The 27,436-nt window shown below is 49.4% G+C and overlaps 1 protein-coding gene and 1 non-coding gene across 8 annotated transcripts; both read left to right on the top strand.

Annotated features, from left to right (window-relative positions):
- Positions 1-531: 531 nt before the first annotated feature.
- Positions 532-27,124, top strand: LOC133349443 (lamina-associated polypeptide 2-like). 7 transcript variants are annotated; one of them, XM_061562885.1, is made up of 14 exons: positions 3,697-3,778; positions 4,787-5,292; positions 7,962-8,091; positions 9,797-9,958; positions 10,427-10,506; positions 11,277-11,405; positions 12,464-12,538; positions 13,920-13,994; positions 15,455-15,610; positions 16,769-16,840; positions 17,382-17,474; positions 17,626-17,727; positions 19,873-19,931; positions 23,300-27,124. In XM_061562885.1, the coding sequence occupies exons 2-14, from the start codon at positions 5,056-5,058 to the stop codon at positions 23,652-23,654; spliced, it is 1,725 nt and encodes a 574-aa protein (XP_061418869.1). In that variant the 5' UTR covers positions 3,697-3,778; positions 4,787-5,055; the 3' UTR covers positions 23,655-27,124. The 7 variants fall into 7 exon arrangements, with proteins under 7 accessions (XP_061418874.1, XP_061418875.1, XP_061418869.1 ...); XM_061562890.1 differs by lacking the exons at positions 3,697-3,778; positions 4,787-5,292 and adding an exon at positions 532-697; XM_061562891.1 differs by lacking the exons at positions 3,697-3,778; positions 4,787-5,292 and adding an exon at positions 1,403-1,482.
- TRNAW-CCA (transfer RNA tryptophan (anticodon CCA)) lies at positions 2,906-2,977 on the top strand. Its single transcript has one exon. It is a non-coding gene; the product is annotated as a tRNA-Trp (tRNA).
- Positions 27,125-27,436: the final 312 nt, after the last annotated feature.

Raw genomic sequence — 27,436 nt, 5'->3', positions numbered from 1 at the left:
AAGGCAACTTCGATTAAGGCCATCAGTCTAACCATGTGCTACAACAAACAAAATGGCCAAACCAAAAAAGTTTCGAAAATCACCAAAATAAAGCCATGAAAGCAATGAAACAGTGATCATAGTAACTGTGACCGAATTTTCACAATAAACGACGTTAACAACATGCACTACCAAACTCTGCAGCCATAGCTGGCTGCATGAGTCACTCCACAACAGCAGGAGCATCAGTCGGAGTATCAACATTTTTCACTGCACCTTTAAGATCAGATTGTTGTGCGATTTGGAGATCACGGACAACACATTGACAACACTCATCATTGGCGCTGCTGCCACAGCTTCTGCACGAGCCATATTCGTTCACAGCGCGTGCAGCGAAACCGCCGATTGTGGGTGGGGGCGATTACGTTACAGCGGGGGAGCTCGCCGCAATTAGAAACCGAGGCATTGGGTTCGTGAACAGACAGAGGGCGATTGTGTGTGGAGGGGGAGGGGCTTCTTCCTTTTGTCAAAAAGTGCAGCAGCAGCGCCGCCACGTGGCTTCTTGTTTCGCCGGCAAAGCGACTGTTGCAGCAGGCCGCTTGCGTTGGTTGCGACTCCTCTACGACTACTACTGCTGCTGCTGCTCGTCCCAAGCAAGATACAGAGAGAGAAAGAAGCGTTACCCCCCCTCCTCCTCTCCTCTTCCAGCATTTCTCTGGTGAGCAAGCGAGCGAGACGAAAGAATGGCGGGCTCCGTTTCCCACACACGTGTTCCATGTAGAGTGGGCAGGGGGGGTGGTCTAACATGGGTGGTCTAACAGTGCTGAGAGCTGTTTGGCGATGCAATGTAGGCACGCCAAGCTGCCGTGTATTTTATAACGATTTGAAACTCACCACCCTCTCACCTCCACCACCTCTCACTTCGAGATTCTCTCGGCTCGTCCGATGTCTGCGCTGTTAATTCGCGACGTGGGTCACGGTGCCTTGCCCCACTCCCCTCCCCCTCCTTGTTCTCAATGGGCAAAGCCTGCACTTGACCAGCATGGTGAAGTATGGTCAAACACCCCCCCTGCCCCCCACCGTCCTTCACGGTGTGATGCCTCATCTAGCAGTGGATTGAGCACTGATGATGATGGTGGCGGTGGTGGCGGTGGCCGCTACGAGTTTCTATTCTCTCTCACCGATTGTGACGATTCTCTTGAACCGGTAACCTGAGCCACCTCCCTCCTCTAGGTCGACTCAGCCTCAACGAGTTACCTGGCGTGCAGGAAACGTCGCCACTGGGGAGACAAAGGCGGCCGGGCGTGGTGTTTGCTGGCCACCCACCTCGTGTACCTCCATAGGGTGTTCTACTTGCTAACAGCACTTGCCCCAACAGTTTGTGAAGGCTACACGGGTGAGGGGGGGGGTCTTTATCTTTGTGGTAGTACAGTGCCGTGTGTACAGTAGCTGTGTTGCTCTGTGAAGCTGCGAAGTCGACTTAAGGCGGCGACTTGTGACTTGGTATGACTTGTTACAGAGATGACAAAGGTGCCTTTGTGTCTGAGGCGTCCTGAGTTTAGCGCGGGAGTTGCGTGCAAATGTTGATGTGACACACGGCGGGGTCCACCACCATCATCAACACCATCACCACCACCACCATCATCATCACCACCACTACCATCACCACCACCATCACCACCACCACCACACCACCACCACTACCATCACACCACCATCACCACCACTACCATCACACCACCATCACCACCACTACCATCACACCACCATCACCACCACTACCATCACACCACCATCACCACCACTACCATCACACCACCATCACCACCACTACCATCACACCACCATCACCACCACTCCACCACCACCATCACCACCACTACCATCACACCACCACCATCACACCACCATCACCACCACCATCACACCACCATCACCACTATCACCACCACCACCATCACCACCACCATCACACCACCATCACCACTATCACCACCACCATCATCACCACCACCATCACCACCACCACCACCATCACCACCACTACCATCACACCACCATCACCACCACCATCACACCACCATCACCACCACCATCATCACCACCACCATCACCACCACTACCATCACACCACCATCACCACCACTCCACCACCACCATCACCACCACTACCATCACACCACCACCATCACACCACCATCACACCACCATCACCACCACCATCACACCACCATCACCACTATCACCACCACCATCATCACCACCACCATCACCACCACTACCATCACCACCACCATCACCACCACTACCACCACATCACCACCACCTTCGTCTCTCGTTGTTGTCGTGGTGGTGGTGGTGGCGTTGCGGCCTTCATCGCCGCTTGCTACTCGCTAAGCCCACTCGCCCCCCCCCCCCCCCCAACAGGCTGTTAATGTTTATACGGCGGTGGTGGTGGTGGTGTGGGAAGGTGTTGGTCCTTTGTCTTTATATGAGGATGATGATGATGAGGATGATGATGATGAGGATGATGATGATGAGGATGATGATGCGTTTCATTCGGATATCACGGAACAAACGGCACCGCGGAACAACTCGGCAGACACCACACACAACACACAACACAAACAAACACACAACACAGACACAACACAACAACACAATCGGGGCAGATTTGTACGAGGTGCTGGATGCGTTACGACCGGTGAAAGCTCCGCAGCTCTACAACCCGCAGTGGAACCAGATACACGTTGCATGGGGGGGGGGGGGGTCCGTCTTACTCTCCGGAGAGAATTATAACCGAAACCAGTACCGTTATCACGTGAATAATAATACTAACAATATTTGTGTGTTTTAATGCTTGTGGAGGATGAACGAGAAGCCGAGTCGATGTCATAAGGGCTGCGGAGCTGCTGGGCTATCGCGGGACCTCGTGGCGCAACGGTAGCGCGTCTGACTCCAGATCAGAAGGTTGCGTGTTCAAATCACGTCGGGGTCAATGTGGGGAATTTTTTTTCCAACTTTTTTTTCTCCACACCCACTTAAATGTATTTTTTGTAGGTTTTTAAAAAAATTGTTCATATCTGGCGGTTAACCAGCCGCAAGTGTCGTTTTGAATTGGAAATAAATGTGGAATTTTGCGGGCGGACATGTTCATGAGGCTGTGTTTGCTGATGGTGATGTGAGATCTGCTCACTGCCCAGGCGAGGGCGCTACTGGCTTGTATGGTGACTGAATTAACAGCCAGCTATAGAGAGTGAGAATATTCATCGGAATCAGAATATGTACAGTATTTGTACTGGAGGAATCCGATGGGCCTTATAGCTATTTTTAAATCCTTTATATTAAGTTCGCTTGCTTGCTTGCGTGCTTGCTTGCTTGCTTACGACCGTGCAAATCTTTCGGTCGTTTTTTAACCCACTTCCCGTGATCCAATCGAGCTGACATTTTGCACACAGACTCGTTGTGCGAGACAATTAATGTTCGTGAATTTTTTTTTACAAAATTTTACACTGCTTAGGGAAAACAAATTAAATATTTAATTACCAATTGCTTAATACTGGCAGACAATCATCTGACCCATAGGTGGCAGCCATCTCAAGCCAGAGGACGAGAGGACTCTAGCCGCCACGCATATAAAGGATTTAGAGTGAAAAACTTTGTTTTTACGGGTTATACTTGTTCACATGCCCAGTAGGTTCACAGATCGAGGGTGGCATCTGCTGCACGAATATTCAGGTGGCGGATTTGGAAGGATTTGGTCGGCGTCTCCATCAACGGAAAGATCCCTCCAATTAAGGTCGGCCAGCTGTTCGTCTTGGCAGTGTTCTGGAGGTTTGTCAACTGCGTGTATGAACCTGCGAGATAAAGTACATTGCAGGTCACGTGCATATACATCAAATAGTGATGGTCATAGTACTGAGCCCCCTACTACGAAATAAATGATAGGACCCTCTTGAATAAGAGTTGTGAGACTCAGTGAGGCTTTCCTGGATCAGAAGGTGTAAGTGATACTGGTAGGAACCTCCTAGTTACACCAGCCCACAGGGGATTATTGTGTCTGTTCGTCGTGCATCTAAAAATGGGAGGAGTGGGACTGGGTGGAGAGGGGAGGGTGGGGAGGGGCTGGGTGGTGCCCTTATAAAACTCAACGTTTAACCTATTCACACCGGCTTGTACCCGCCCTCACAGTCGGGCATATTTGGGGAATACACCACGCTACCGTTGACCCTGGCCATTGACCAAGCAACCCAACGTTCCTACTAGCTCCCTCCGCAGGAATGTGTTAATAGTAATATGCACTCGGTGAATGTTCATGGTGCCAACAGCACAGATTATTTTTTCAAGTGTCACCTGGAACATCCTTTCCTGGGTCGTAACATTCTGCGTAAACATTCCACCAAAAATTCGAGGGTTCGCTTTCATAGGTCATGGTTTTATCTTAGCTCTGAAAGGTCTATAAACATCCCACCACCAAGGGTCTTGTGTTTTAGATGTTTGGCCAGAACCAATGTAATGAATATTCTGTGTTGTGGGAGGGAATTGGAGCACTCCTAGAACACCCACCGTACATACGATAGGATAATCCTCAAAGGTTCACATGGATGTGTTTTATAAACCTGCTTGCTCTACTCCCGTCTGTTGGACATCTCGGAGCCTAGCGGGTTTGAGAGAATCACAAACCCTGTTTTATCGGACCACCAACCCATGCGTCGACCTCCGCTTGGCCAGTGACGCTGTTACTTGCACCGAGAAAGCAAAATCTCACGATTGCTGGTCATCCCTCTCTGCGCCTGTTTCATTTAAGTCGGGCGCGGGGACTCCCTCCCTTTGGCAACAGCCGCTACGACCAAGGAGCCCCTCGCTGGGGTTCACGTAACGCCCCACGCCTCTGGGAATGGGGGAGGGGGACACGAGGTGCTGCTGATGTCAGCACGCCGACAGCTGTCCGCCCAGGCCCGTGCTCGCGCTACCGCGGTGGATTAACTTCGGGCGACAGCAAGCCCCCCTTTTGCAGTCGGCTCTTCGGCGGAGGAGGAAGAGAGGGGATACGCGTCGGTGGCGGTGGCGGAAACAATGCCGGGCTTCGCAGAGGACCCACAGCTGCTGACGAAGGAGAAGCTCAAGCGTGAGCTCGTGGCGCACAAGGTGGCCCTGCCGGCGGGAGAGCACAAGAAGGAGGTGTACGTGCGGCTGTACCACCGGCTCGTGGCTCCGACAAGTGGCGCCGACTTCTCGAGCGACGAGGAGGACGATGGCGGCGCCGCGCCGTCGCTGCACGGAGCGGACGGCGGCGTCTCGTCGTCGGATGGGGTCAGCAAGTTCCCCGGGGGTTGTGTTTTCTGCTCGGGCCGCCCTTGCCGCCGTTTTGGTGTTGCTCTGCATGCATTTCTTTTTGTAGTCTGCACGTGGGTGGCACTTGCATAACGGCGTGCGTGAGCGAGCGTGTGCGCCGCGGGTGTACCGTGCCAGCCAAATTTAGAGCCGCGGTTTTATGTAAGTGTGTCATGTGACCTGTTGATGCGGTGTGCGGTGGTTGTTGTACATTGCTGAACTCGACATGGGCGGGAATATTCTCACTGTCGTCTGGTTTGACGTGCGTGATATTGATTTTCTTGTGACCAGATCGCCCTCATTGTGCCCGATCGCGGATGCTAAGCAGGGTTGGCTACCTTTGCTGAGGCTGCAATGTAGCCAGGAGATGGTAGTAGAGCAATGGATCCTTGAATCAATTTGTGTAGATCTCTTATCTCATACTTTATGGGTTTTTTTCCAGGTACTCAGGTCTCCCGCCTGCCCAACACTAATTAAGGGAATTGGCCAAATTCCCAAATGAGCTTTGAGATTCCGTCAAACCTTCCTGAAGGGAGCATATTTACGATTTAATATAATTGCACGTGTTTTAAAGTAGCCGTATTGTCTTTGACGAGCAGAAACCTATCAGCTCAAACTGTCAGAAAACATCTCCAGTGTGCCGTGTGCATGATTATCATGGAATCTATTTTAAAATTCCAAGCCCTTTGAGATACCTAGAACTAAAATACGTTTCGAACATCTGATCTGACCTTGTATCAGAAGCACCACTGTGCTATATCCAACAGCATTTGCTGCACCTGCAGCTGTGTTCTGACCCAGTTTATGACGAATGCCGTGTTGAAAGTGGTCATTTGCAGCAGGGGTTTCACTGATCTCGTGTAGCACTGTCAGCCGTGAAAAGCCACCGCTTGCGCCGCTGGAAGCTTGCCAACCCATGCAGGAGACAGGGCAGTAAATAACTAATTTCTTTAGAACTGCTTTTTGTGTTTTAGTTTGTTGTCCTCTATCCGCACCTCCTATTAGCATGGTTGGCTATGTACGGTGCGAAATAAGTTTTAACATACATACAAAACTAATTTCTTGAACTGATTTTTTGTGTTTAGTTTGTTGTCCTTTCCCCGCACCTCCGATGAGCACGGTTGGCTTGGTATGGTGCAAAATAAGTTCTACATACGTATTGCAAAATAAGTTGTACATACGTACTAAGCCATCGGTGGGTTCCACCCGGCATAGGGTTTGAAACGTGTTCACCAGAGAAGTGAGGGAAGTTCACTTTTAGAAGGAGCCGTGTCTATATATAAATGTCGTGGAATGTGAGGAGCCCGGTGGGACAGGTGGCACGGCTCCCTCGCACTCGCACGGTGCCTTGGGTGGACATTTCGGCAGCCAAAGTTAGGCGCTGCCTATCCTCGACACGTGCAAGTACGGCCCATTGTCAATCCACTGCTGGATGAGGGCCACCCCACGCCGGGTGAATAACCAGGGTCATTTGACCGTGCTCGACCACGCTGGTCGGTGCGGGATGGTGATGGTGGAGAGCATCGATGGAGGGAGCGTAGTACGGCACAACAATGGATTTTGCTGCACTGCTGCCCACCACGTAGTCCCACGTGTTTGCGCTGCTTTCGTGTGCTTCATTGCTGTGCCTTGCTGAATTTGTTTAACTTTTTGTCGTTTTTGTAACTCGAGCGTCACCCTTGCACATATGAGACTATCCTGTTTTCTTTTGAGTTCTTATCTAGTTCAACAAAATAAACGGAAGCTTACCAGCAGCCTGCAGCTGTTCTTTTATGCATTGCCTTTGCCCATCCAAAGGCTTATCCAGGGTCAAAGCCTGCTTAGCTTCAATAGTCTGCAGAGACTGAGTGCCCACCGGGTGATTTAGTCATCAGTGTCACCTCTTAAACCTGCTTATTTCGTTTGCTTTCTAAGCATTGGGCGTCCGTGATGTTTATCAGCTGGCTTTTGACATCTTTGCCTGCATATGGGTGGATGGATGGAGAAGCTTTGAGGAATACGTTATTTGTTTGATCTTGGGGTGTTTTTCTGCCAACCCGACATCGATAGTCGCTGCGATCAAGCCTGCGCTTGCCAAGTCGCTGTAGTAGTGGTGCCGCTGCTTGCATCATTAATAGCCGCGGTGTTCATTTAAAAAAAACGCCAAGAACCTGTGAAAAGGAAGGTACCATCCAGTTGCATGTTTTGAAACTTGGCATTTAACTGTTATTTTAGCGGCGCATATGTTGGATACATTTTTGTAATCGATTACAAACTTAGACCGATAAGTTTCTTAATGTAATGTTATTATTTATATGAAAACAATACTTGTGAAATTATAAAAACCAAAAACTTTTTCAATTCCATGACATCAAATAAAAATGTTTCTGCAGAGCTGAGTTGCTATTTTATTGAGTCAAATGTATTGCAGTCATTGTAGTTGACAGCGCATTAGCCCCGGGGCAAACGCGTACATTCGGTCGGCGCTAATTGTGCTCGCAGACACGGATGTTTGTAAAACTGCTGCTCATGCTTTACCGTTGCATTGTCCACGTATCTGGCTGTAGCTCGCTGGTGGCAGCCCCCCCTCGCTCGGTCTTTGCCTTGATGCCCGTGCTGTATCCACCACCTTCCCCACCTCCCCCCCCACTGTGTTCGTCGCTGAGCAGGTCGGCACAACGAGTGACATGACAAGCAAGGTGGAGGTGGGAGGCCTAGACGTGGACGTGTCCTCGCTCTCCAACGCTGAACTCGCCAGGAAAATCAGGGAGTTTGGAGTCAGCCCAGGGCCTATTGTCGGTAAGCCTGAACACAAACGCGCAGTGGCACCGTTGCGGTCGTCATCGCAGCAGCGGCGTTTTGGCTGGCCATCGAACAAAGACGGTTAGCGCATCGCGCGTTTTCAGACGCGCTTCTGCTGCTGTCTGGAACGCTCTTCTGATATTCGGAAGCCACTGGAGCTATGCACTTTTAAATCTATATTGGAAACTCATTTCTTTAGAACTGCCTTTTGTGTTTAGTTTTTCCTTCCCCGCACCTCCCATTAGCACGGTTGGCTACGTACGGTGCAAAAGAAGTTCAGCATACATACGTATATGTAGATTCTAAACTAATACTATCTTTATTATACCAGGTAAGGCCCATTGAGCTATATGGCTCTTTTTCAGAAGCAGCGTCGGTAGCTCAACGAAGTGGCTTATCACGTGGAATTTTATTGCAGCCAAATACTCTAATTCAATGTGTCCGAAATACTGCCCAAATTCAGATATGAACTGATTACGTATTGTTGTGGAACATTATGGATAAAAACAATATATATTTTAAAAAATAGTCCATCGGCCTATCGGCTTTCCAGACCAATGTTATCGAGCAGCATTTGTTTAAGTGAGCAAACTGTGGATGGGTTTTGACCTTTCTGCTGAGTTGCCAGATGTTATTGTCAAGAGCACTCTGTCTAAGCGATGGGGCTTTGTTCAATGCAAAAATCTGTATTGTTTCCTAACTTTTTTTATACGTTTGTTGTGGAGCAGCATCGAGTAAAATTTTAATCTAGAATTTAGTTCCGTCTCGAAACACACACAGAAACAAACATTTCAGCAGATCAACTTTTCAGATACATTTTATCGAATAGAATTTGTTTAAGCGAGCACACTCTGAACCAGTCCCAACTTCTGGTTTCTCATCAGCAGTCCCAACTTCTGGTTTCTCATCAGCAGTCATGCTTGTTGAATGAACGAGTAGAGAACCCGTTGGTCTACAGCAGGAAACAAGAGGAGACGGCTGTCATTTTCAATCTCTTCTCATAATCCTCCTGTGACCTCGGAGCACAAAGTGTTCCGCTTCTTTACGTAATAAAATTACAAGGTAATATGTATTGTGAAGTTAATTTGTTCATATTCTGGCGAACATGACATGCATAGAAGAACAAATTGAAAAGTTTGAGAAATTTTAAATTAACCATATCAGTCTCTGTTTTCGTTACTCCCACCTTTTGGTGTCGCTATCTATTATGATAAATTTTCAGAACTTTTTCCGCCAATTCAACTCAATGTTTATTTGTTACGCTGAAAATCCCGTGTAGCCACTTACCCAGCTAGTTTCGGTGGCAATGGCTCGCAGCCACTCGCAGCAGAATTATTGTTGAGGGTGGGAAGTCGGCCAGCCAGCAGCTAGCTAGGAAACTCGAGGTATAAATTATAATTTTTAATAGACGTATGATGCTGCTGACAGTGTGCCTAAGCGAGTGGGGCAGTGCGCCCAATATCCTCCGCTTACTACAACCCAGGAGCACCGAGTTCGGGACTTCGGTCCTTAATATTTATGTACCCCCCGCCTTGCTTTGTTACGGTTCGTGCTGTTTATACTGGGCTCTTTTGTCAAATAAAAAAAACAATTAAAAAAGAGAAGTATGATGCTGCTGGCGGGTTACCACACCTCTCTCTCTCTACCCCCCTCTCTCTCTACCCCCCTCTCTCTCCCAACCACTGGCACCGTTGCGGCGCAGCCACGACGCGCAAGCTCTACGAGAAGAAGCTGCTGAGACTGCTGGAGCACGGGGACGCCGCCCCATCCACGGCGGCCGCCGGGAGCTCGGGCGTCAACGGTAGCCTGCAGACCGATAACTACAGCGACACGGAGGAGGACGAGGAGGAGGAGACGGCAGAGGGTGAGTTTGAAAAGTTTTTCGGTTTGGCCATGTTTGTTTGTTGTAGTACAGAGTTAGACTGATGGCCTAAATCTAAGTTGTCTAGTGGTTGTTGTTGTTGTTTGACTTGCATCCCACTGGGATTTTTGCACACAGTGTTGGTGTATGGTGCTTTTTCTGCAATATTTTCCTGTTTTTTCTTGGATTTTCTGTTTGCACATAGTCACTTTAAGATGTTTTCTTGTTCATGTTTTAGTTTTTTTGTTTGTTGCGGTTGCACCCGATTCAAGAGCCGAATGGCTCACAGGGCTATACCTAATAAATGAAACTTGAAACTTGAAATGACGATGATCGCGTTGGGGCCGCGGTGACTTGCAGCCTGTGTGCAAACTTGTGGCACTCTGCTGTGAAATTGTATTTGTTTGTCTGGCTCGGTTGAATTTGTTCACGGGTTTATTTCGTTGTCGCCGCCGTTGTTGTTGTTGTTAGTTTACGAACAAACCGGAGAAGTAACCGAAAAAGCGATTCAGACATCTTTCCAGTCGCCCTTCACAGCGCACTCTACCAAGGTCTGTATGCAACTCTTTAACGATAACAAAACGTACATACGTGTGTGTGTGTGTCTTTGTGTGATTAGCGTGCTGCGCTACGAATCTGGCGAACCGAGTTCGATTCCCGCTCGTGGCTAACGTCGGTTATGAATATATTAACTGGTCCTGGGCCTCCCTTAGGTCGGCTCGGCCTCAAATGACTTCCTTGTTCGGTCATAAACATCATCGCCACTCGGGAGACAAAGGCGATCGGGCATGGTGCTGGACACCCACCCCATTGCGTGCCGTGCCAGCCTTGATAGTTGCTCGCTAACAGCACTTGCCCCAAGTCTGTAAAGGCTATACAGGGGATCTTCTGTCTGTGTGTGTGCACACCATATTTTCCAGATTGTACGACACACTTCATTTTGCTGTATTTTAAACCCAAAAAGTTGTTGTGCCATCTCTTAACCCGGCAGCTCTGCACCTGTGTGCCATCACATTTGCATAACCATATGGCCACAGAGCACAAATTTGGGGGGCGCGGTGCGTCTTTACTGTCCGGAGCGTCTTATGATCCGGAGACTCCTATAGACACGGCAAGAGTTTACAACCCACAGAAAATCCGGAAGCTGGATTGCTCCCGCACGTTGGCACCGGGAGTAGGGGTGATGCCTAGGCAGTGTGACCGCCTGCCCCGCACGGTGGCACCGGGGAGGGGGCGGGCGGGAGAGTACTAGCCTTTGCGACCGGCCGCACATTTTTCTTGCGGAGCTCACGTACCGTGGCGCTTTATTGGTTTCACACAGGCACACGCTTCTCCCGGACCATCGCAGGACAGCCCCGCGGGGAGGCCGGGCCCGGTGTCTCTGCACCGGCAAGCCATTGCCCATCAGAGGGCTCTGGCCGTTAGCGGTGCTGATGCCGACATAACAAAAGTGCGTGCGGCTCCCAGCTACCTCGCTCTTGCGCTTGCCTTTCAGGAGATTCTCACCGCTCTCTCTTGGGTCTCTTGCACTTGGGTCTGTGTGTGTGTGTGTGCGCTTAGCTGGTGCGCTGGGGATGGAAGAGTCACAGCCAAATTTGTTTTGCTATTTGAACACACCCTTTTTACCTGTGGTTTCGTGTTGTTTTCTGCCCGAGGTTTGGGCACAGTCTCACAGCGCTGCAAAACTCTTCCTACTTTTTGCCACTTTATTGGGGTTGGTTTTTTTTGGGGTGCACAAATGGTGTGAAGTACAGTCGGCAATCTCTCCGAGGCTTCGTGGAAAAAAAATTGATGACCCACGAAATCTAGTGGACAGATTGATTGGATGGAAAAAGTGAAAAGTTAAGTTCGTTGCATGGCAATATATGAGCATTCCATTGAAGCCAGTATAAATTATCTTTGTAAAATATGAATGGGGGTTATCAACTTTTTCCAGAACACACCTCGGTTGATTGCAGAATATGAACATCCAAGCATTGGCAAAACTTTACACGAAACTATACGGCTTGTGCAGTTTTTCGGGGTCTCCGGCCTAAGATCTGGAACGAGAGTTACCAGCTCACGTTTGGGACCCATCCCTGAGCCTGAGCTGGTTTAGCAAGGGACTTAAAATGATGTTCCAAAGAGCTTGCCACGTGCAAATAGTGCGCATAAATGATGGCCTGCACTCGTAAGAGTGCACAATAAGAAATGCTCAGACCTTCTTACTTGCTAAGCAGTGTCGAACCGCATGAGCCTGCCAATAAAATAACTTGCGAAGATTGCGCTAAAATGAGTATCTTGCGACGAATGCGCTGAAATGATCAAATTGCGAAGATTGCACTAAATGAACAACTTGCGAAATATTACGCTAAATTACTTGCGTGCTTTCCTCGCCGCAAGCGTAGTCGTCCTTGCGGAGGGTTTTAATTGTCACCTGTCGTCTCTCTCGCGTGCTCGCTCGCACGTGCACGGTGGTGGTGGTGGTGAGGGGTCGGCGTGGGTGCAGAGGTCGTTGAATCTTTGCAGGAGAGCACCCCGTGCACGATGCGACAATGGAGCTTCCAGTCCACCGGCCCGGACGACAACGTTGACTTCTCTCCGGTGACTGCGTGAATGACGGCTTGCTTGTGCCGCAGTGCTCCCACGGTGGAGCTCTCTCACCTCTCGCTTTTCTTTTTTCCCCGCCTCGCCCGACCCGCTCACGTTTCCTAACTGCGCCTGGTTTATATTGCCAGCAGAGGTTGAAATCTCGTCCCTCCGTATCGTGAACAGCGTTAAGTTATTTTGTTTGTGGTCTAGAATTGGTTGTGTTCGCTTCCGGAAACTAAACTTGTCGTCTGTTTTGAATGTATGTATGTTGAACTGCTTTCGCATCGTACGTAGCCAACCCTGCTATTTGGAGGTTAGGGGTGAAATGATGCGTCCATTCGTCGATTTAAGAGAACAATAACGGCAACGACCATTTGGATTTCGCGTGTCAACATGCGGTCGCCTCTCAAGACTCTGTGCGGAAAAGTTCGACGCGAAGATTCCCCCATGCCACTGTTGGAGCCACGGCAGGGTTGGGGAGATCGTGGATAAACATGCATCCCATTGCACGCGTCGAATCCGACAGTCTTTCGCGTCTTGTGCATGTCGTTTGCAATGGGTCGATGCGATTCCAGCGGCTGCTGTTGGCCGCTACGTTCGCCGTCGTGTTGAAAAGACGATGGCTTTTTATTGTTGTTGTTTTTGGAATCGTGTCCCTGAATCTTGCCATTCGGTCAAATCGCTGCCCAGGCAGCGCAGGTGGTGTTGGTTACAGGCGTTGAATCATCACGCATTCCTCTTACTTGTGAATGCCATGACGTTTCATTGCCACTTGCAGTAAACGTTAATAGACGAAAAGGGGTACACGTCACGTGTTTAGCGTGGCGTGGAAACTGGATGGGCAACTGCAACTGTCCTCTTCCCCAGTTGCTGGACAGTAAGCAGCAGTGCGGTAGCTCTCCGTGAGCCACTTTGGCTGTTCAACCATGGTGCCTGTGTCTGCTTACACACCCCCCCTCCCACAACTCCCACCTCAACTGCACAAATCATTCCCATGCACCTGGATTAAGACCCCTAATAATGATTTGTGTTGCGTTGGCGAGGACATTACCGTCACTTGGTAGGGGTGGCACGCGGTGGTTAGCCCAGCCACCGATTGCTGGTCACGACTAACATCAGTTGGCGAGTGACGTCTGAATCAGTCCTGCCCCATCCACACCCACCCCCTTCACCCAACCCTCGCACGCCTAGTAAGGTGAAGTATGGTTTAATATCCCTCTCCCTGCCGCCATGGTCAACACGGAGTGGGCAGTGGGTTAACGAATAGCTCCGAATAATAGTAATTACCATCGCTACCACTACTCCGGCACCAGGTGGCGCTGCTTCACCTCTGTGGAGCGGGGTGCCATGTTGTGTGTGTGGGATGTTCATTTTATTTCTCCACCCCCTGAAGGATGTGGAGATGTTCACCAACTCGGCCTCCCGCAGGGAGACGCAACGAGAAAAGGTCGCCATCGCGACGCCCATGGTGGGTTACGGTGTTGCCGGGCCGGCGAGGGGGGGGGGCACGAATTTGGGGGGGCGCGGAGGGGGGCGCATGTTGGGTAGAGTCACGTGACCTTGCGCGCCAAGTCTCGCGCTTATTGGAAAGCACGGCAGATAAACGCAGCGGTTAAGTCGCTCGAAGAGCCGTATCGTTTCGGTGGAAAGGAACGGAGGACGTTCAGTTCAGTGTTATCAGGCTTGTGTAACTATTCGCTGTCGAGAAATCGATTGTGAGGACTGCGATACCTTGCTTCAAGAGAAGTCACCTCACCGACTGAGGTCAACTCAGCCCGGATGTATTTATCTCAATTCTGTCTCTCATTCAGTGAGGTTTGATTCTTCACATAGACCCCCCACGGTGCTGTAATTAGCAATGGTCAAGTCAAGAAGGTGTCTTGTTCTTACTTGGCTTATTCTGTTATTGCGTATTGTTCAGGAGCCAAATGCCAATGTCGGTATGTGCTTCGCCATGAGAGAGAGGGCTTTTCTCTCCCAGATTACCGTGGTTAGCTATGTGGTCCAAAGTTAGTTTGGGTTGCATGGCCCCAATCGCACTACTATGGCTTGTCTTGAGTTTTTTATTCATGAAGGAGATGGTGCTGCAAAGCGGCCCGTTGATGTGCTGATGCGGTTGATGGCTACGCCAGGGTCTTCGGGGATTGTCAAAGCCAGAAGGTGCAATGTTTGTATCTCGAATGAGAGGTGTTCATTCTGGACGTTCGCATTGTTCTCACTTCGCCAGCGTTCTTCCGCATCCAGGCGAGCTTCTAGGATGGTGACAATGACTTTGAGTTGGTAGCGAGGTTCATTGTTGAGGTTTTGGTTGATGGGCAGGTGGTTGTCGTTTGCAAGAAAACGTGTCAACTCCTTTGCGTTTTGCACGGGTCTGCTGCTTTTTGATTCTGATTAACTCCTACGCCAACCCTGCCGACCGTCAAGTTTGACGAGACCAAATTTGCAGGCGACCGAGGACCATTGTTCGGTCTGCGCAAACATTGAATTACATGCGATGAAACTTGGATCAGAAACACGAGGGTTGACGACAACAACAACAAAAATGGAGCGGAAGGTGAAAAGTGCGCAACGAAGCGTAGGAATTGCAGCGAGAGACAAAAAAAATATTTAATCGGGGAACAGACACGGGTGAAAGTTGGCTTGGGCAGGACATCGCTTAGAAGGCACGGCATTCGGTGGTCGAGTCTAGCAACGGAGTGGCAGCCAAACGAGAGCACGCACAGCGATGGAGTGGTGAGATCGGCTCGTGCGCAGGAGGCCACGTGGACCGACGCGTCACGTGACCGCGAGAGATGCCGACGGCTTGGCTATGCCTGCGTGATGCAGCAGTGGGGATAGTACCCTGGCTGATGGTGATGATGATGAACAGCGGCTTGTAGGATGGGCTCCGGCTGAATTGTGTTGTGCTTGTTGCGCACGCGTGCTCAGCTGTCTGAGGGCCTGGAGCAGCAGTTGACGGCAGCAGCAGCGGCCTGCGCCGTGCCCGGCAACCTCTTCCCGCACGGTGGCACCGTTTCGCAGAGGCCGTCCATCAAGCAAGACGACCGCCGCTTGTCGTCGGAGTGGGAGTCTTGGTTCTCGGCAGTAATTGCACCGCTCTTGCCGTTTCTCCTACCAGTTCCGCGCTCGCCCAGGAGTCGTAATTTTCCCGAGCTCGCAGCCTTGCATGCTGAACCTTCCGCTTGCTGAGCAGCAATAGGGTTTTGCCACGACGTGGCGCTACTGCGATTTGTATCGGACGGTGTAAGGTCCCCACGATAATTGTAGCAATCGTCCGTTTATATCTGTTGCGATCGTCGTGGCTCGTTGACATTTTTCTTCCGCGACGAAATATTTACGAAATAACGAATTAAAATTCACAATAATAATAACTTGCACGAATTGACGGCAAACGTGCGCTTAGAAGCGTTAAGATTTTAAACTTTTAGCGCTTTGAAGGCTTAGGAGAGGCTTGCATTGGCTTGCCATGTGACGCCGGCGCTGTAGAAGTTGTCGCAATTATGTTGAGCGATCTGCATTTAAATAAATGATGCTAATTTAATTCATATTTGTTTCAGTATCGAATGTGAATTATGATTTTGCGGAGAGGATTCCACAGCATAGGGTCACATGACACGCTGCTTTTGTTGACTGAAAACTGGCGCACAACTAGGTGTATTAGCTTGATGGATAGATTACATTTTATTAACAGTTGAAAGCCCAAACAGACGAACAAATCCCTCAAATTACATCGGTTAACTATTGTCAATAGGTTAGTTCGTTTGAGTTTTGAAGAATATCTTTCAATGTCAATTCTGTTATTTTTTAAATATCCCATTTTAATAAAAAAACATTTTAATCCAAGGAAGCGACCTGGCACGTATTTGGAATGCATGTTCCAACAGGCCTTGAAACGAGGCTTCAAACTACCTAATGCATATCGACATCAACAAGTTTATATTTTGTGAGTGAACGTAGATTTGTGTCAGTACTATAGGGGCCTTCCACCAGACCTCCCTGACCACTGGATATGTGTAGAGGACTTGAAGGCTTCCCAGCCATAGACAATAACCTCTTGTACAATTTTATTGACTTTTTATAGACTCACAGGGCCACAACCCCCACACCCCCCCCCCCCCCAATCAAGACATTGTAACTATATTCTGGCCAAACAAATGAGTTAAGCAACATTTCTATACATATGTACGCAGCTATATATATTACAACAATGCATGTGCTGATAATCGCTTGCATCCCGCGCAGAAAGAAGATTTTGTGTCGGTGCGGTCCCGGAAAAAGCCCGACAGCCTAAACGTTTCCCACCTTGTAGAGCAGGCGAGTACTTGACGCTTGTACAAAAGGCAACGGGGGGGGCTATGCTGACCAGTGCGCCCGGGCCTGTTCCCATCTTGGAAGCTAAGCGGGGTTAGAGCCGGATAGTGATTGGATGGGCGACCCACCGTGTGTTACGACGGGTGTCGAGGGTGGCCAGTGCAACAAAATCCTATTGTAGTGTACGTCTACGCTCCCATTCATTGTTGGACTGTGCTTCTGTGCTCTGCTTCCAACTTTGATGGCCCCCCACGCTTGCCAGCGTTGTGAATTGCGGTGAAATAACGAACGGCCCGCACGGCATGTGGAGGCCTTCTTCCAGCAGTGGATCGACAAGGGGCTGTAAATCTACACTGGCATTTCATGGTGGCATTGCTGTAGCATTAGCCTTCGTCTCAATCATCCAAGTGGGAGTACTGCCAGGTTGCCGTAAAGCAAAGGTGTTGGGGGGGGTGGGGGGGTAGAACTTGGGTAGAGGCTGGACTCAACTTTTCTTTGTATTTTTTGTTTCCTCCCGTCCGCTCGCCTTCAACGCCCCCCACAGTTTCGGAGCAAGAACATTTCTCCAATAGAACGTTCACTTTCCAAGAGCGATTCTGGCGAAGGGCTCTGCGAGCTGGACACGGCCATGATGCAGGTTATGTCCTTTTAATGCGAGCTCCCCCGTCCCGGCTTCCCCCGCTCCCGTTGATGGCGGCGGCGGCGGCGGCGGCGGCGGCGTCGTCCTGACGCCTGACTGGCGCGTTGGGGGAAATGGCGCTCGCTGATGTTGTCTAACCTCCCTGCAGGGAAGATCGTCCGAGGACATTGCAGCGACGCAGGAGCGCAGACAGAAACGTGCAACTCCTTGCACCCTTAAAGGCCAAGGCCGCCAGAGCAAAAACATTGCGGTACTCTCGCTCGGCCTGACCGTTCACGCTGTTGTACAGCTCTCCGATGTGTTTTCGGGTCGTGCCGCACGTGACTGGGTAACAATGGGCCCGAGGTTTCGCCGCCAAGAGAACGGGAGCTTCTTCAGGAAGTTCTGAAGGAGCTCCCGAGCACGTATTACGATCCGAACACACGCCACGAGGGTTCTTGAGTTGTTGTTTTACGACGGGTTTTTTTTCTTCTTTTTCGCACAGCGGCTTCTTCGCGTGTGTCCTGTCTGCACGTGCGAGCGGTCGCGTCACGCGGGGCTTATTTTCCCGACACGGTGGAGGGGGAATTTCTTTTTGCTTCCGTGGTCACGCGTTGCACAAGCCGCAGCGGCGATGGCTTGGGGTGTGGGGTTTTTGTTGCCGTCGAGTTTTCCCGCTGACGTCCGGGGCCTTCCCGTGGTCAAGGCCGTGCGTGTGCTTGTGCCCTGGGAAGGGCACAGCTGGGCACGGCCAGGAACGAGAAGGTGTGGGGGGGTTTGGGTACCGAGTAACTCGAGCCAAAACTTTGCGCATAGATTCCTAAATGTGCGCAACGGATAATTTGCTCCGACAATTGTAAAACGCGCCGCGGTTATGTTCTGGCCTGTGATTGCAACATCATGAGCTGATGCCTTATTTCAGCTAATATGGTTTGCGAGTTTTTTTTTCCACGTTGCTGTATTGCCCTATTATTTTTCGCCGTAGCGCATTGCTCTCGTATGGTGTGCCCTGCGTAATGTGATGCGCGCTTCACAGCTTGGAACGCTCAAGTTTTTTCATATTTCCTTTGTGCATTACAGCATGATCGTATCACCTCCCCCGTACATGCCCCAATCTCGTAGGAGCTAGGAAGCTAAGCAGATCTTGGGCCTGGTGGAGAGGTGCTTCGTAGATGGGTGACCATCATGCACGGACAGGTTTTCATAGCTCATTAGACCTCCTTTGCCACTACCAAAATATAATTATAGGGTTTTTCCACTTATTTTCTGGCAACAAAAAAAAGGGGGAAAACCCAATTATTCTATTTTGGTACTGGCAAAGGAGGTCTAATGATGTAGATGCTCACCCCGAGCCCTCATCACTTTGATAGTGCATTGTCTTTGAGCTGTACGCCTTTTGGCGTCATCTGGTCGAGCACCAATTGGGTCGAGGCTCAAAAGAAAGCCGTCCCTTGGTGTGGGCCAATCAGTTTCAAGGACAATGCATATATTATCATAGTATATTTTTTGTTTGCATTTTGACTGCAAGTATTGTGGTTAATGCAGACATGAATCCTTGTAAAAAGGGTTTCATTTTTGTTGCCAGAAAAAAAGGGGAACACCCCGATTATTAGGTTTTCCTAGAGTTGCGGGCAATGCAGCAAAATCCGTCGTCGTTCTGTCCTGTGTTTTCCACACCTCTGCTGCTTACACGAGCCCACATTTACGGGCATGGTGAATTACACCATTTGAACCTATTTTGCCAGTAAAAAATATGATAATTGTTTTTTTACCCTTCTATCTGGCAACAAAACTGACACCTTTTTTACAAGGAGTCATGTTTGCATAGACCACAATACCTGCAGCCATAAGTTGTGCGCCTTTTGGCGTCATCTGGTCCAACCCATGTGAGACTAGGCTATAAGGAAAGCTGTCTCAGGTGTGGACCAATCAACTTCAAGGACAGTGCATATATTATCAGAGTTATGTTTTTTGTTTGCATTATGGCTGCAGGTATTGTGGTCTATGCAAACATGACTCCTTGTAAAAAAGGGTGTCAGTTTTGTTGCCAGATAGAAGGGTAAAAAAACAATTATCATGGTGAATTATGTTCAAATAACTCCCACGGCCCACACACATGGCATGGTGAAGCCCTCGTCCGGCAGTGGGTCAACACAAAGGACTGTGCGCGTGTGAACTTCAACATCCATAGGTGTGCTGCATGCTAACGGCACTTGTGTGTATGTTGAACTTCTTTCGCACCGTACGTAGCCAACCGTGCTAATCGGACGTGCGCCCCAAGAGGTCTGATACAGGCTACACGAGGGGGGATCTTTGGTCAGGGTTGAGGCCGGCCTACCTGTGTTGGTGGAGGGACCACGCTGCACGTGTGCCCTGTGTAATCCTGTGGCTGTTGTCTCCGTTATTGTCTCTTCAGGACTTGAAGCTTGGTGGAGGCAACGATGCAGACTTGTTTATTTCACCATCGGGAATAAGGTGAGGCGCTGCCACACGTCACGTTTTTTTAAGTTTTGCCAACGAATGTGATGTTGCGTTTCGTTGCGCAATTGCCTTCTGGCGCTTATCGTCATCGTCGTCATCATCATCAACCATGATCAATCCACTGCTGGGTGTATGTGTTGTTGCCACCTCTCGTGACCCTACGATCAAACAATCGACCTAACGTCTGCGAACTAACCGATTTCATCGCTCCCATATCCTCGGTGTCCGTACTCTCGGATGCGTCCCATACCTTACCTGCCACTCCATAATTATTAATCGAACATTGGCTGTCATCTCTCTGATCGATGTCCTGCTGCCAAGCCCCATATTACTTTTCTCTATCATACGAATGATGACATGAAAGCTGCCTGTGCCCTCGAATCCACGTGTTCTTTTTCTCAATGTATTTCCAAGCATAAATCTCTTACTCTTGCATTACCCTGCATTGCAAGTCTCTCCCCTTGAAGGTTAGACTCGTGGTCGCATGTGGCTCTCGCCTAGTTCTATGAATCACTTGAGAAGCTCACAGCATGTGCCGGCATTAACGAGGGCAATATCAGCCGTTGGTGCTAAGAGCCTTGCGACACCACTCGTAAGTTTTAAGATTGAAGAAATTTTCAGAATTGTTTAGGGCGTGTATCGATTCGTCGATGAATATCAGTTCTTTAAGCTCGCGGTACATGCGTCGAATTGATTCGCGCAAGAGTCTGCTTTTCAATTCGTGTGCATTGTAAGTATGGGGTTCTTGTTCTCCCCCTGCAACAGCTAGAGAGTCTACATTGGCTAAAACGTAAACAAAAACATATTTATACTTTTATTGAATCTTGGCTGCAAAATCATCGCCGCGGAAATGTAACATTTCACCTCTCGTCCTGGTTGTTGCCGTGATCCTATTTTTTTTTATTCCTAGCGCCGACGACAATTAATATTTGCTTGGGTACATTTTAATCGGAACTCTAAACTCGGTCGATTCAGCGTATTTCCAACGTTGCCGCGTCGCCGCAAAAATGTGAACGGGCGAGGTGTTGTGACAAGGGAGGACACTCAAACCCGCGCTTCTCCGTAAGCACCCCGGTGGTTACCGGGGACGTATCAGAACTGTGCCAAAGGGTATCGGTGACGATGCGTGAGCTCGTTTTAATAGTCGTGCTCGTTCATTCATAATCTTTCAGTAGTGATGTCACTGCCCGTTTCTCAACTTCCCCAGTGCGTCCGTGACAGACCGTGACGAAACGTTTGGTCGCACGAGACCGCAAGTGGGGGGGGAGGGTGGGGGCTCTCCGTGAACTTTGCTCCCGTTCGCTCGCTGTGCGTAACACGTGTGCCCGTTTTCAGTAATTTTGTTGATTTATGATTCCCACTTAAAGGGACTTCATGCGAACTTTACAAAATGTATTACATTTTTACAGCACATTTGCTAATCAACTGCTCAACCATTGCCCTCCTGCACCGTATCATTGGCCATGGGGGTTGTTTGACCATACTTCACCACGCTGGCTCGTGCTAGTTCAAGGTGAGGGGGGGGGGGGTCCCCAGGACAAGTTCAGATATTGCTCACCGCTCGTGTTTGCCTTGGCTCGGATTCTAACTCGGGTGGCTCGGGTTTATTGCGCGCTCCGCTCACCACTGTGCTACTGCCTCACCGCACACATTGTGTTATCTTCTTTCGTATATCTATGTAGAACTTTTTTTGTACCGTACGTTGCTAAATGTAGGTGCGGTATAAATGACTGAGTGCCAAATCAGTGTTAGAACTTGGCACGTAATGATGCATCGGTCAGACGGTTTTGAATACTCATGATGGATGCATGCATTCATTAATGCGTATACGATTTGATTCTTTTCCAATTGTACACTCCCATGTAATGGGTTCCTGTGACCCCTGCAGCCAGCTAGAGGTGCTAAATCGGCCACTGTTTAAAAAATAGAAAACTATTTTTAAAAGTAAATTGTGACCCCCTGCCGTAAAAAGAAATTGACAATGAGTTCACTCACAAGGGGCACGAATCGCCGTCACGTGTCTCGCGGGAAGCCATTACGCCAAGTGTCATCGGCTAGCCTCGTAAGGTCGTTTACTATAATTGTTATCACTACTACGACTACCCTGTTCGTTATTACAGCCGGTACCGCGAGACGGGCGAGGCGGAGAACTGTGTGAAGCGGAGAACGCAGGTGCAGATTAAAGAGACCTCGTCATTGACTTTTTAAAAAATCAAATGAGTGTGAACAAGACCCGTCGCTCGATAATGCTGACATTTAAGCATATTTTATGACCATGAGGTAACCCTCGCAAATGTTTTGCACTGGTTCCATCGTTGTTTGGTATCATCGGCACAGCGTCGTATCCCCTGCCACCAAATGCGCTTAGGGGGGTGGGGTGGGACTGCATCAAAGACAGTCCGACCGTATCATACACTTACACAGGTACACAGGATGAACAAGTCTTGAGTAGTTGGCTACCCAGATGAACGTGAGGTGGTGTCACATCCTGTTTGCAACCCTGAGGCAATCGTGGAAATTCCACGTTCGTGTGGCGTGGGCGAGTTGCCTAATCGACCAACCGATGCTGACGTAACAAATAAAGAAGGGTAACTTGTTTTGTTCGATAATAATCGGGTTTTTCCCCTTTTTTCTGGCAACAACACTGAAACCTTTTTACAATGATTCATGTCTGCATCAACCACAATACTTGCAGTCAAAATGCAAAAAAAACATACTATGATAATATATGCATTGTCCTTGAAACTGATTGGTCCACACCAAGGGACGGCTTTCTTTTGAGCCTCGACCCAATTGGTATTGTGGTTAATGCAGACATGAATCATTGTAAAAAGGTTTCAGTTTTGTTGCCAGAAAAAAAGGGGAAAAACCCCTATTATATTTTGGTACTGGTAAAGAAGGTCTAATGACGATTGTATTGTTCGCTCTCACAATCCTCCAGATTGCGCGCTGCGCAGCGTCGCCGCACATGCCACCCTGCCGGACACACGGTCAATACAGAAGTCACTCTTGGTCTCAGAGGGTGCTCTATCATCGTCATTATCGTGAGCCAGGGTCTATCCGCTGTTGATGAAGGCCTTGCTAAGGCGTCACCGTCCCTCTCGCGGTGCTGCGATGCCACAGGCCATCTCCTGTCATCTCCTGCACACGAGCCGATCGCGTGGCTCCGTCTCCGCTGGTCTTTCTCTTAAGCGTCTTCCCTCGTTTGGCTGCCAGCCCCATCACCAGTCTTGTCCTGCTGCCTGTCAACCATCGTAGCAATGTGTCCTGGCCAGGCCTACTTGTTTTCCAGTGGATTGAACATGATGATGATGATGATGACGGTGGCGGGCGACCCTTATCGAGCTCTCCCGTCTCCACAGCGCCACTCGACGGCGCCCGATCCGCGGCTGCGCTCGGGACGGCTGGGGCGGCTTCTCCCCGGACCTGGCGTCCAGATCGTCGAACGACCTCGGCGCCTCTCCCATCTCCCGCCCCCCAGGGCAGGGCTCCGTCCACAAAGCTGCCGCTTCCGGGCCAGCAGCGGCGGCGGCCTCCGTGCCCGTGTGGGCGCGGTTGGTCGCCTTCGTGGTGGCGTGCGCGTTCATCGCGCTCGTGTACTACGCCTTCGAGGAGAACGTCCACTTCTCTGGCTCCTTCGACGGGGCGGCCGACGCGGCAACGGCGGCTGCTGCGGTCGGCGGGAACGATGGCGGCGGAGTGGCGATGGCGGAGTGAATGTCGCCCCCTCCCCCCGTTCATCTTCCTGACCCCCTCCCCCCACCCCTCCCGTGCTCATCCGTTTAGAAGCGGCTGTGAGAGAGGAGGGGGGGGAGGTCGCTTTGAGATGGAAGTCTCGGTATCGAGGGAGGCCTCCGAGGTCAAGCAACTTCAAACAACTACATTTGACAACTTCAATAAAGTAGTAACCGGCTTCGTTCAGTGTTAACGTTATACCTAACATAAATAAGCTGCATCGTTGTGGGTTTTTTGTTAATATCCACATTCACAAGGCAAATGCACATGCCTCTTGCATGTCTGCACGTGGGCCTGTTGTACCACGACTGGTCATATTTGGCGTCGACATTCAGAAGCGGGCACCCTTCACCCCCCCCTCCCTTGTTGCTCTGAAATCACCTGGCGTCTTCTAAGCGCCATTTGGCTGTCTTGTCCTGCTGCGAGTGAAGCGGCTGGGAGGCTGTGCGCTTGGCTGTGTGCGTGCAGCCCCCAGAGGGGCCTTGCAGCGCCGAATGCAGTCGAGGTATAACAACCGCATCGATCTGCCAATATTGATCCTTCAGCTTGCACAGAAGCGGCATGCATAAACAATCAATGTTTTTCAATTTGTGTTTTATGTCATGGGTTCACGTGACCCCCCCCCCCACCCTCCTGCCACCGCCTAGCAGCCACCAGTGGCCGCTACATTCAGCAAAGTGCGAAGATATCGATTAGTTAATCGAATCGCGAAAATGAATTTCATCGTTGGAGTCGTATACCGCCGCAAATACGCAGAGTAGCTCGGGGGGGTGGGAGGTACCGTGGGGAGTCCATTCCCAATCCTTACAAGTAGCGCTGCGAGTCGATGCGGAATCGCAGACGGGCTCGGGAGAAGAAAATCCGGGCCTTCTCCCCCGCACCGCCTTGATTTTCCACTCGTGACGGCTTGCGAACCCATTCAACGCTTAATCCCACTGAGCTGTCGAGAAAGATCGCGTTTCTGCAAAGTGCAGTGCACAGGTTCTGCAATGCTCGAGTGGCACGTTTGTCGCCAGGGCCTGTGAAGTGTGTTTGTCGACTTGTTGTTTGTTGATTACGAGAAAGCTCCGTGTTGTTTTGGACGAGTCCCACGGTGTTCTTGCAGCAGTGGGTCTCGTGCATCCGAGCAGCAGGTCGTGTGCCAGGTTGCGAACGTGATTAATTGTAAGGAAGCATGTTATTTATTTTGGCAGTGGTAGGTTTTTGTATGTGTTTCATAGTTATTTCTTTGGATGTAGTTTTCGTTGTAGTTGTGTGCTTCAGTGTTTGATAACATTTGGTAAAGGTTTCACAGGGTTGCTGGTTCATTTTTCTCAATTGATCCAACACCGCAATTATCATTTGATGTAGTTACATTTTTTTCGTCATTCAGCTCCATCACTGTTACCCACATTGACCTGGTTATTGGAGTAGGACAGTGGCTTAATACTGTTATAACTTATAGAGAGTGTGGAGCATATCATTCATAATTTACAATGAAATTGTTCGTGTGCTCCCATTTCATTCCGTAATGCACCCCTCCTAATGAAATGTGCTTTTATGTACCACCTGCCTCATCGCGCTGACTGCTAAAGCGTGGCGTGACCACGCATCGCGTTCATTCTCAAGCTCTCAGATACCTGAGTCGTATGCGATCGGCGAGTGTGACTTAGCCCAAAAGGCACAAGTGGCCGCTCCAGTCGCCAGTGTTAAACAATAATCCTAAATTTAAATGACAGAAGTTGTGACGATTCATCATCAACTCGTTATTACCTGGACTGGGTGGAGTTTAAAGTCACGCTTTTCTTAGCAAAAGAACATCCACCTTTGGTGTTGAATGCAGGTGATATAATATGGGTGGGGAATGCCTATACCCCGTTACCTCCTATGAGTATATTCATAGCTTCTCAAAGATCGGGGGTATAGGCAATTTCTGCCCGTGCGATGTTAAACCAGTTAATGGAAGTTTTAAAATATTAAGGCTGTACTTTTGGGGGAGCTTGTTTGTGTTGATGTTGTACATGATGCCTTTTTCGATGCTTTTTGTTGTCACCGCATCCTAAATAATTTTATATAACGTGTGAGGGAGTGCGCACACGCAGGCACGCACACGAGTGGAGTTGTCACAATTTGAGCCATACATTTCAACGCAAGTATTGTTTGATATTTTGAACTTAATAAATTGTACGCAGTTAATGTTTGAGTTGAAACGACGCCACATTTTTTTTGTGTCTCGCACTTGCATCTTAACCTGTGATCAAATCGCCGAATGTGCCCGATATTTGGCAGCTCCCCAGAAGCCAAAGCAGAACTGCGCCTGGATGATGCTTTTGGATGGGAGAAATCCGTACACAGCAGGTGTTATCGACTACTGCAACGCTACGTTATGGACAACAGAGGGCAGTGCATCATCACCACGATCCACGGGGGCAGATGGCTAGTTACAATCGGGGAGATCGCCTTTTTTTGGCAGTACAGTCGAGGAAATCCCATTGTACTGCACCACGTGTCTGTGCCCTGCATTCACCAACTCGCGATGAGACAGCGGTGGTGAAGTGTGCGGCCAATTAACGCCCACGACTCACACGGTGGCGTGGAGATGAGCCCTCATTCACCACTGGATTGACGAGAGGGATGTGCATCCGATTTGTCTTCAATTGCGAATCATTCCACGACGTGGAATATTTGTTTTCAAAAGGGCTCCTGGCCTCCGAGCGTCACGTGGTAACTCCTTGCACCCGCGACTGACGAAGCCCCCCCCCCCTGTTTTTTAATGCAAATTTAAAACACGGGTGTGACGCAATCTTTATATTTTTTTGGGTGTGTGCTACGTGGTACTTATATTTTTATGCAAAACAAAAAGATTGTTGGGTGGTGGAGGCTTGTGAATGACGAGACGAACTTTTTTTTAACCTAACACCACCACGTGGCCCAAAACACAAATACTCTTACATTTAGATTTAAAGCTTTCGTAACTGCAGGGATTCATATTCTTGGTTCTTTCGGTAAAGTCAAGTAGAAGGGAAATAATAAAATAAAATAAAAATATATAACAATAAAAAAGGGAAATAATAAAATAGAATGTTTTTATTGTTTTAATTGTATCATTTTTTAATATGTGTATTATTTTATTATTTCCCTTCTACGTGACTTTACCGAAAGAACCAAGAATACAAATACCTTTGTATGTATTGGCAACGGAAACCTATTAATCGTTCGAACGCGACGAATCGCAACACTTAAAACGCGTTACACACAGGCTGGTGGTGGTGGTTGTCATCGGTAAATAATTTTATTTTTGCGATGTAACGCACAGTAGTAAAAAGACTTGAGATGTTGGCAAGTATACAACGATACGACCAGGCATGACAATGCAACCAGGTGTTATCCCCGGATGCACATTCACAACACTCGCTGCGTTCTGTTAAATGCGACGCGCACGGCAAACTGCACTACGGCACCCACGAGTGGCGTCAGCTCTCGAGTGTGCAGGCGGTGCAACTGCACCGGGCCCCAGATTCCGTCGCTACAGGGGCAAAGGGGAGGGGGGGGGTTCACTAGGGCCCATGCTAACCACTATACGCCATTGGCACCAATGCCTTCAATTTGCTTCAAGTATTAGATATCGGTAAACAGCGATGGTTTTTGTTGTAAACCTATATTTGAATTATATCACATCTGCTCATCGCGTATTAAAAGAAAGCAGCCGTTTCAAAGTGAGTATTAAAACGATTGTACATATGTAATGGCCAATAATTGAGGTAGACCGAGTAATAATCTAGTGT

Source organism: Lethenteron reissneri, chromosome 30 (assembly GCF_015708825.2).
Source record: "Lethenteron reissneri isolate LAM-NWPU_2019-01 chromosome 30, ASM1570882v1, whole genome shotgun sequence".
Taxonomy (NCBI): Eukaryota; Metazoa; Chordata; class Hyperoartia; order Petromyzontiformes; family Petromyzontidae; genus Lethenteron; species Lethenteron reissneri.
The sequence above is the reverse complement of the archived record's forward strand: the minus strand, read 5'-3'. Positions and strand labels throughout refer to the sequence as shown.

Bases quoted from the DNA above. Each gene is read 5' to 3' on its own strand.
- LOC133349443 (XM_061562885.1), top strand. From the start codon at position 5,056: ATGCCGGGCTTCGCAGAGGACCCACAGCTGCTGACGAAGGAGAAGCTC. The intron at 8,092-9,796 runs GTAAGCCTGAAC...GTTGCGGCGCAG, and splicing joins CAGCCCAGGGCCTATTGTCG to CCACGACGCGCAAGCTCTAC. The intron at 12,539-13,919 runs GTGACTGCGTGA...CACCCCCTGAAG, and splicing joins ACAACGTTGACTTCTCTCCG to GATGTGGAGATGTTCACCAA.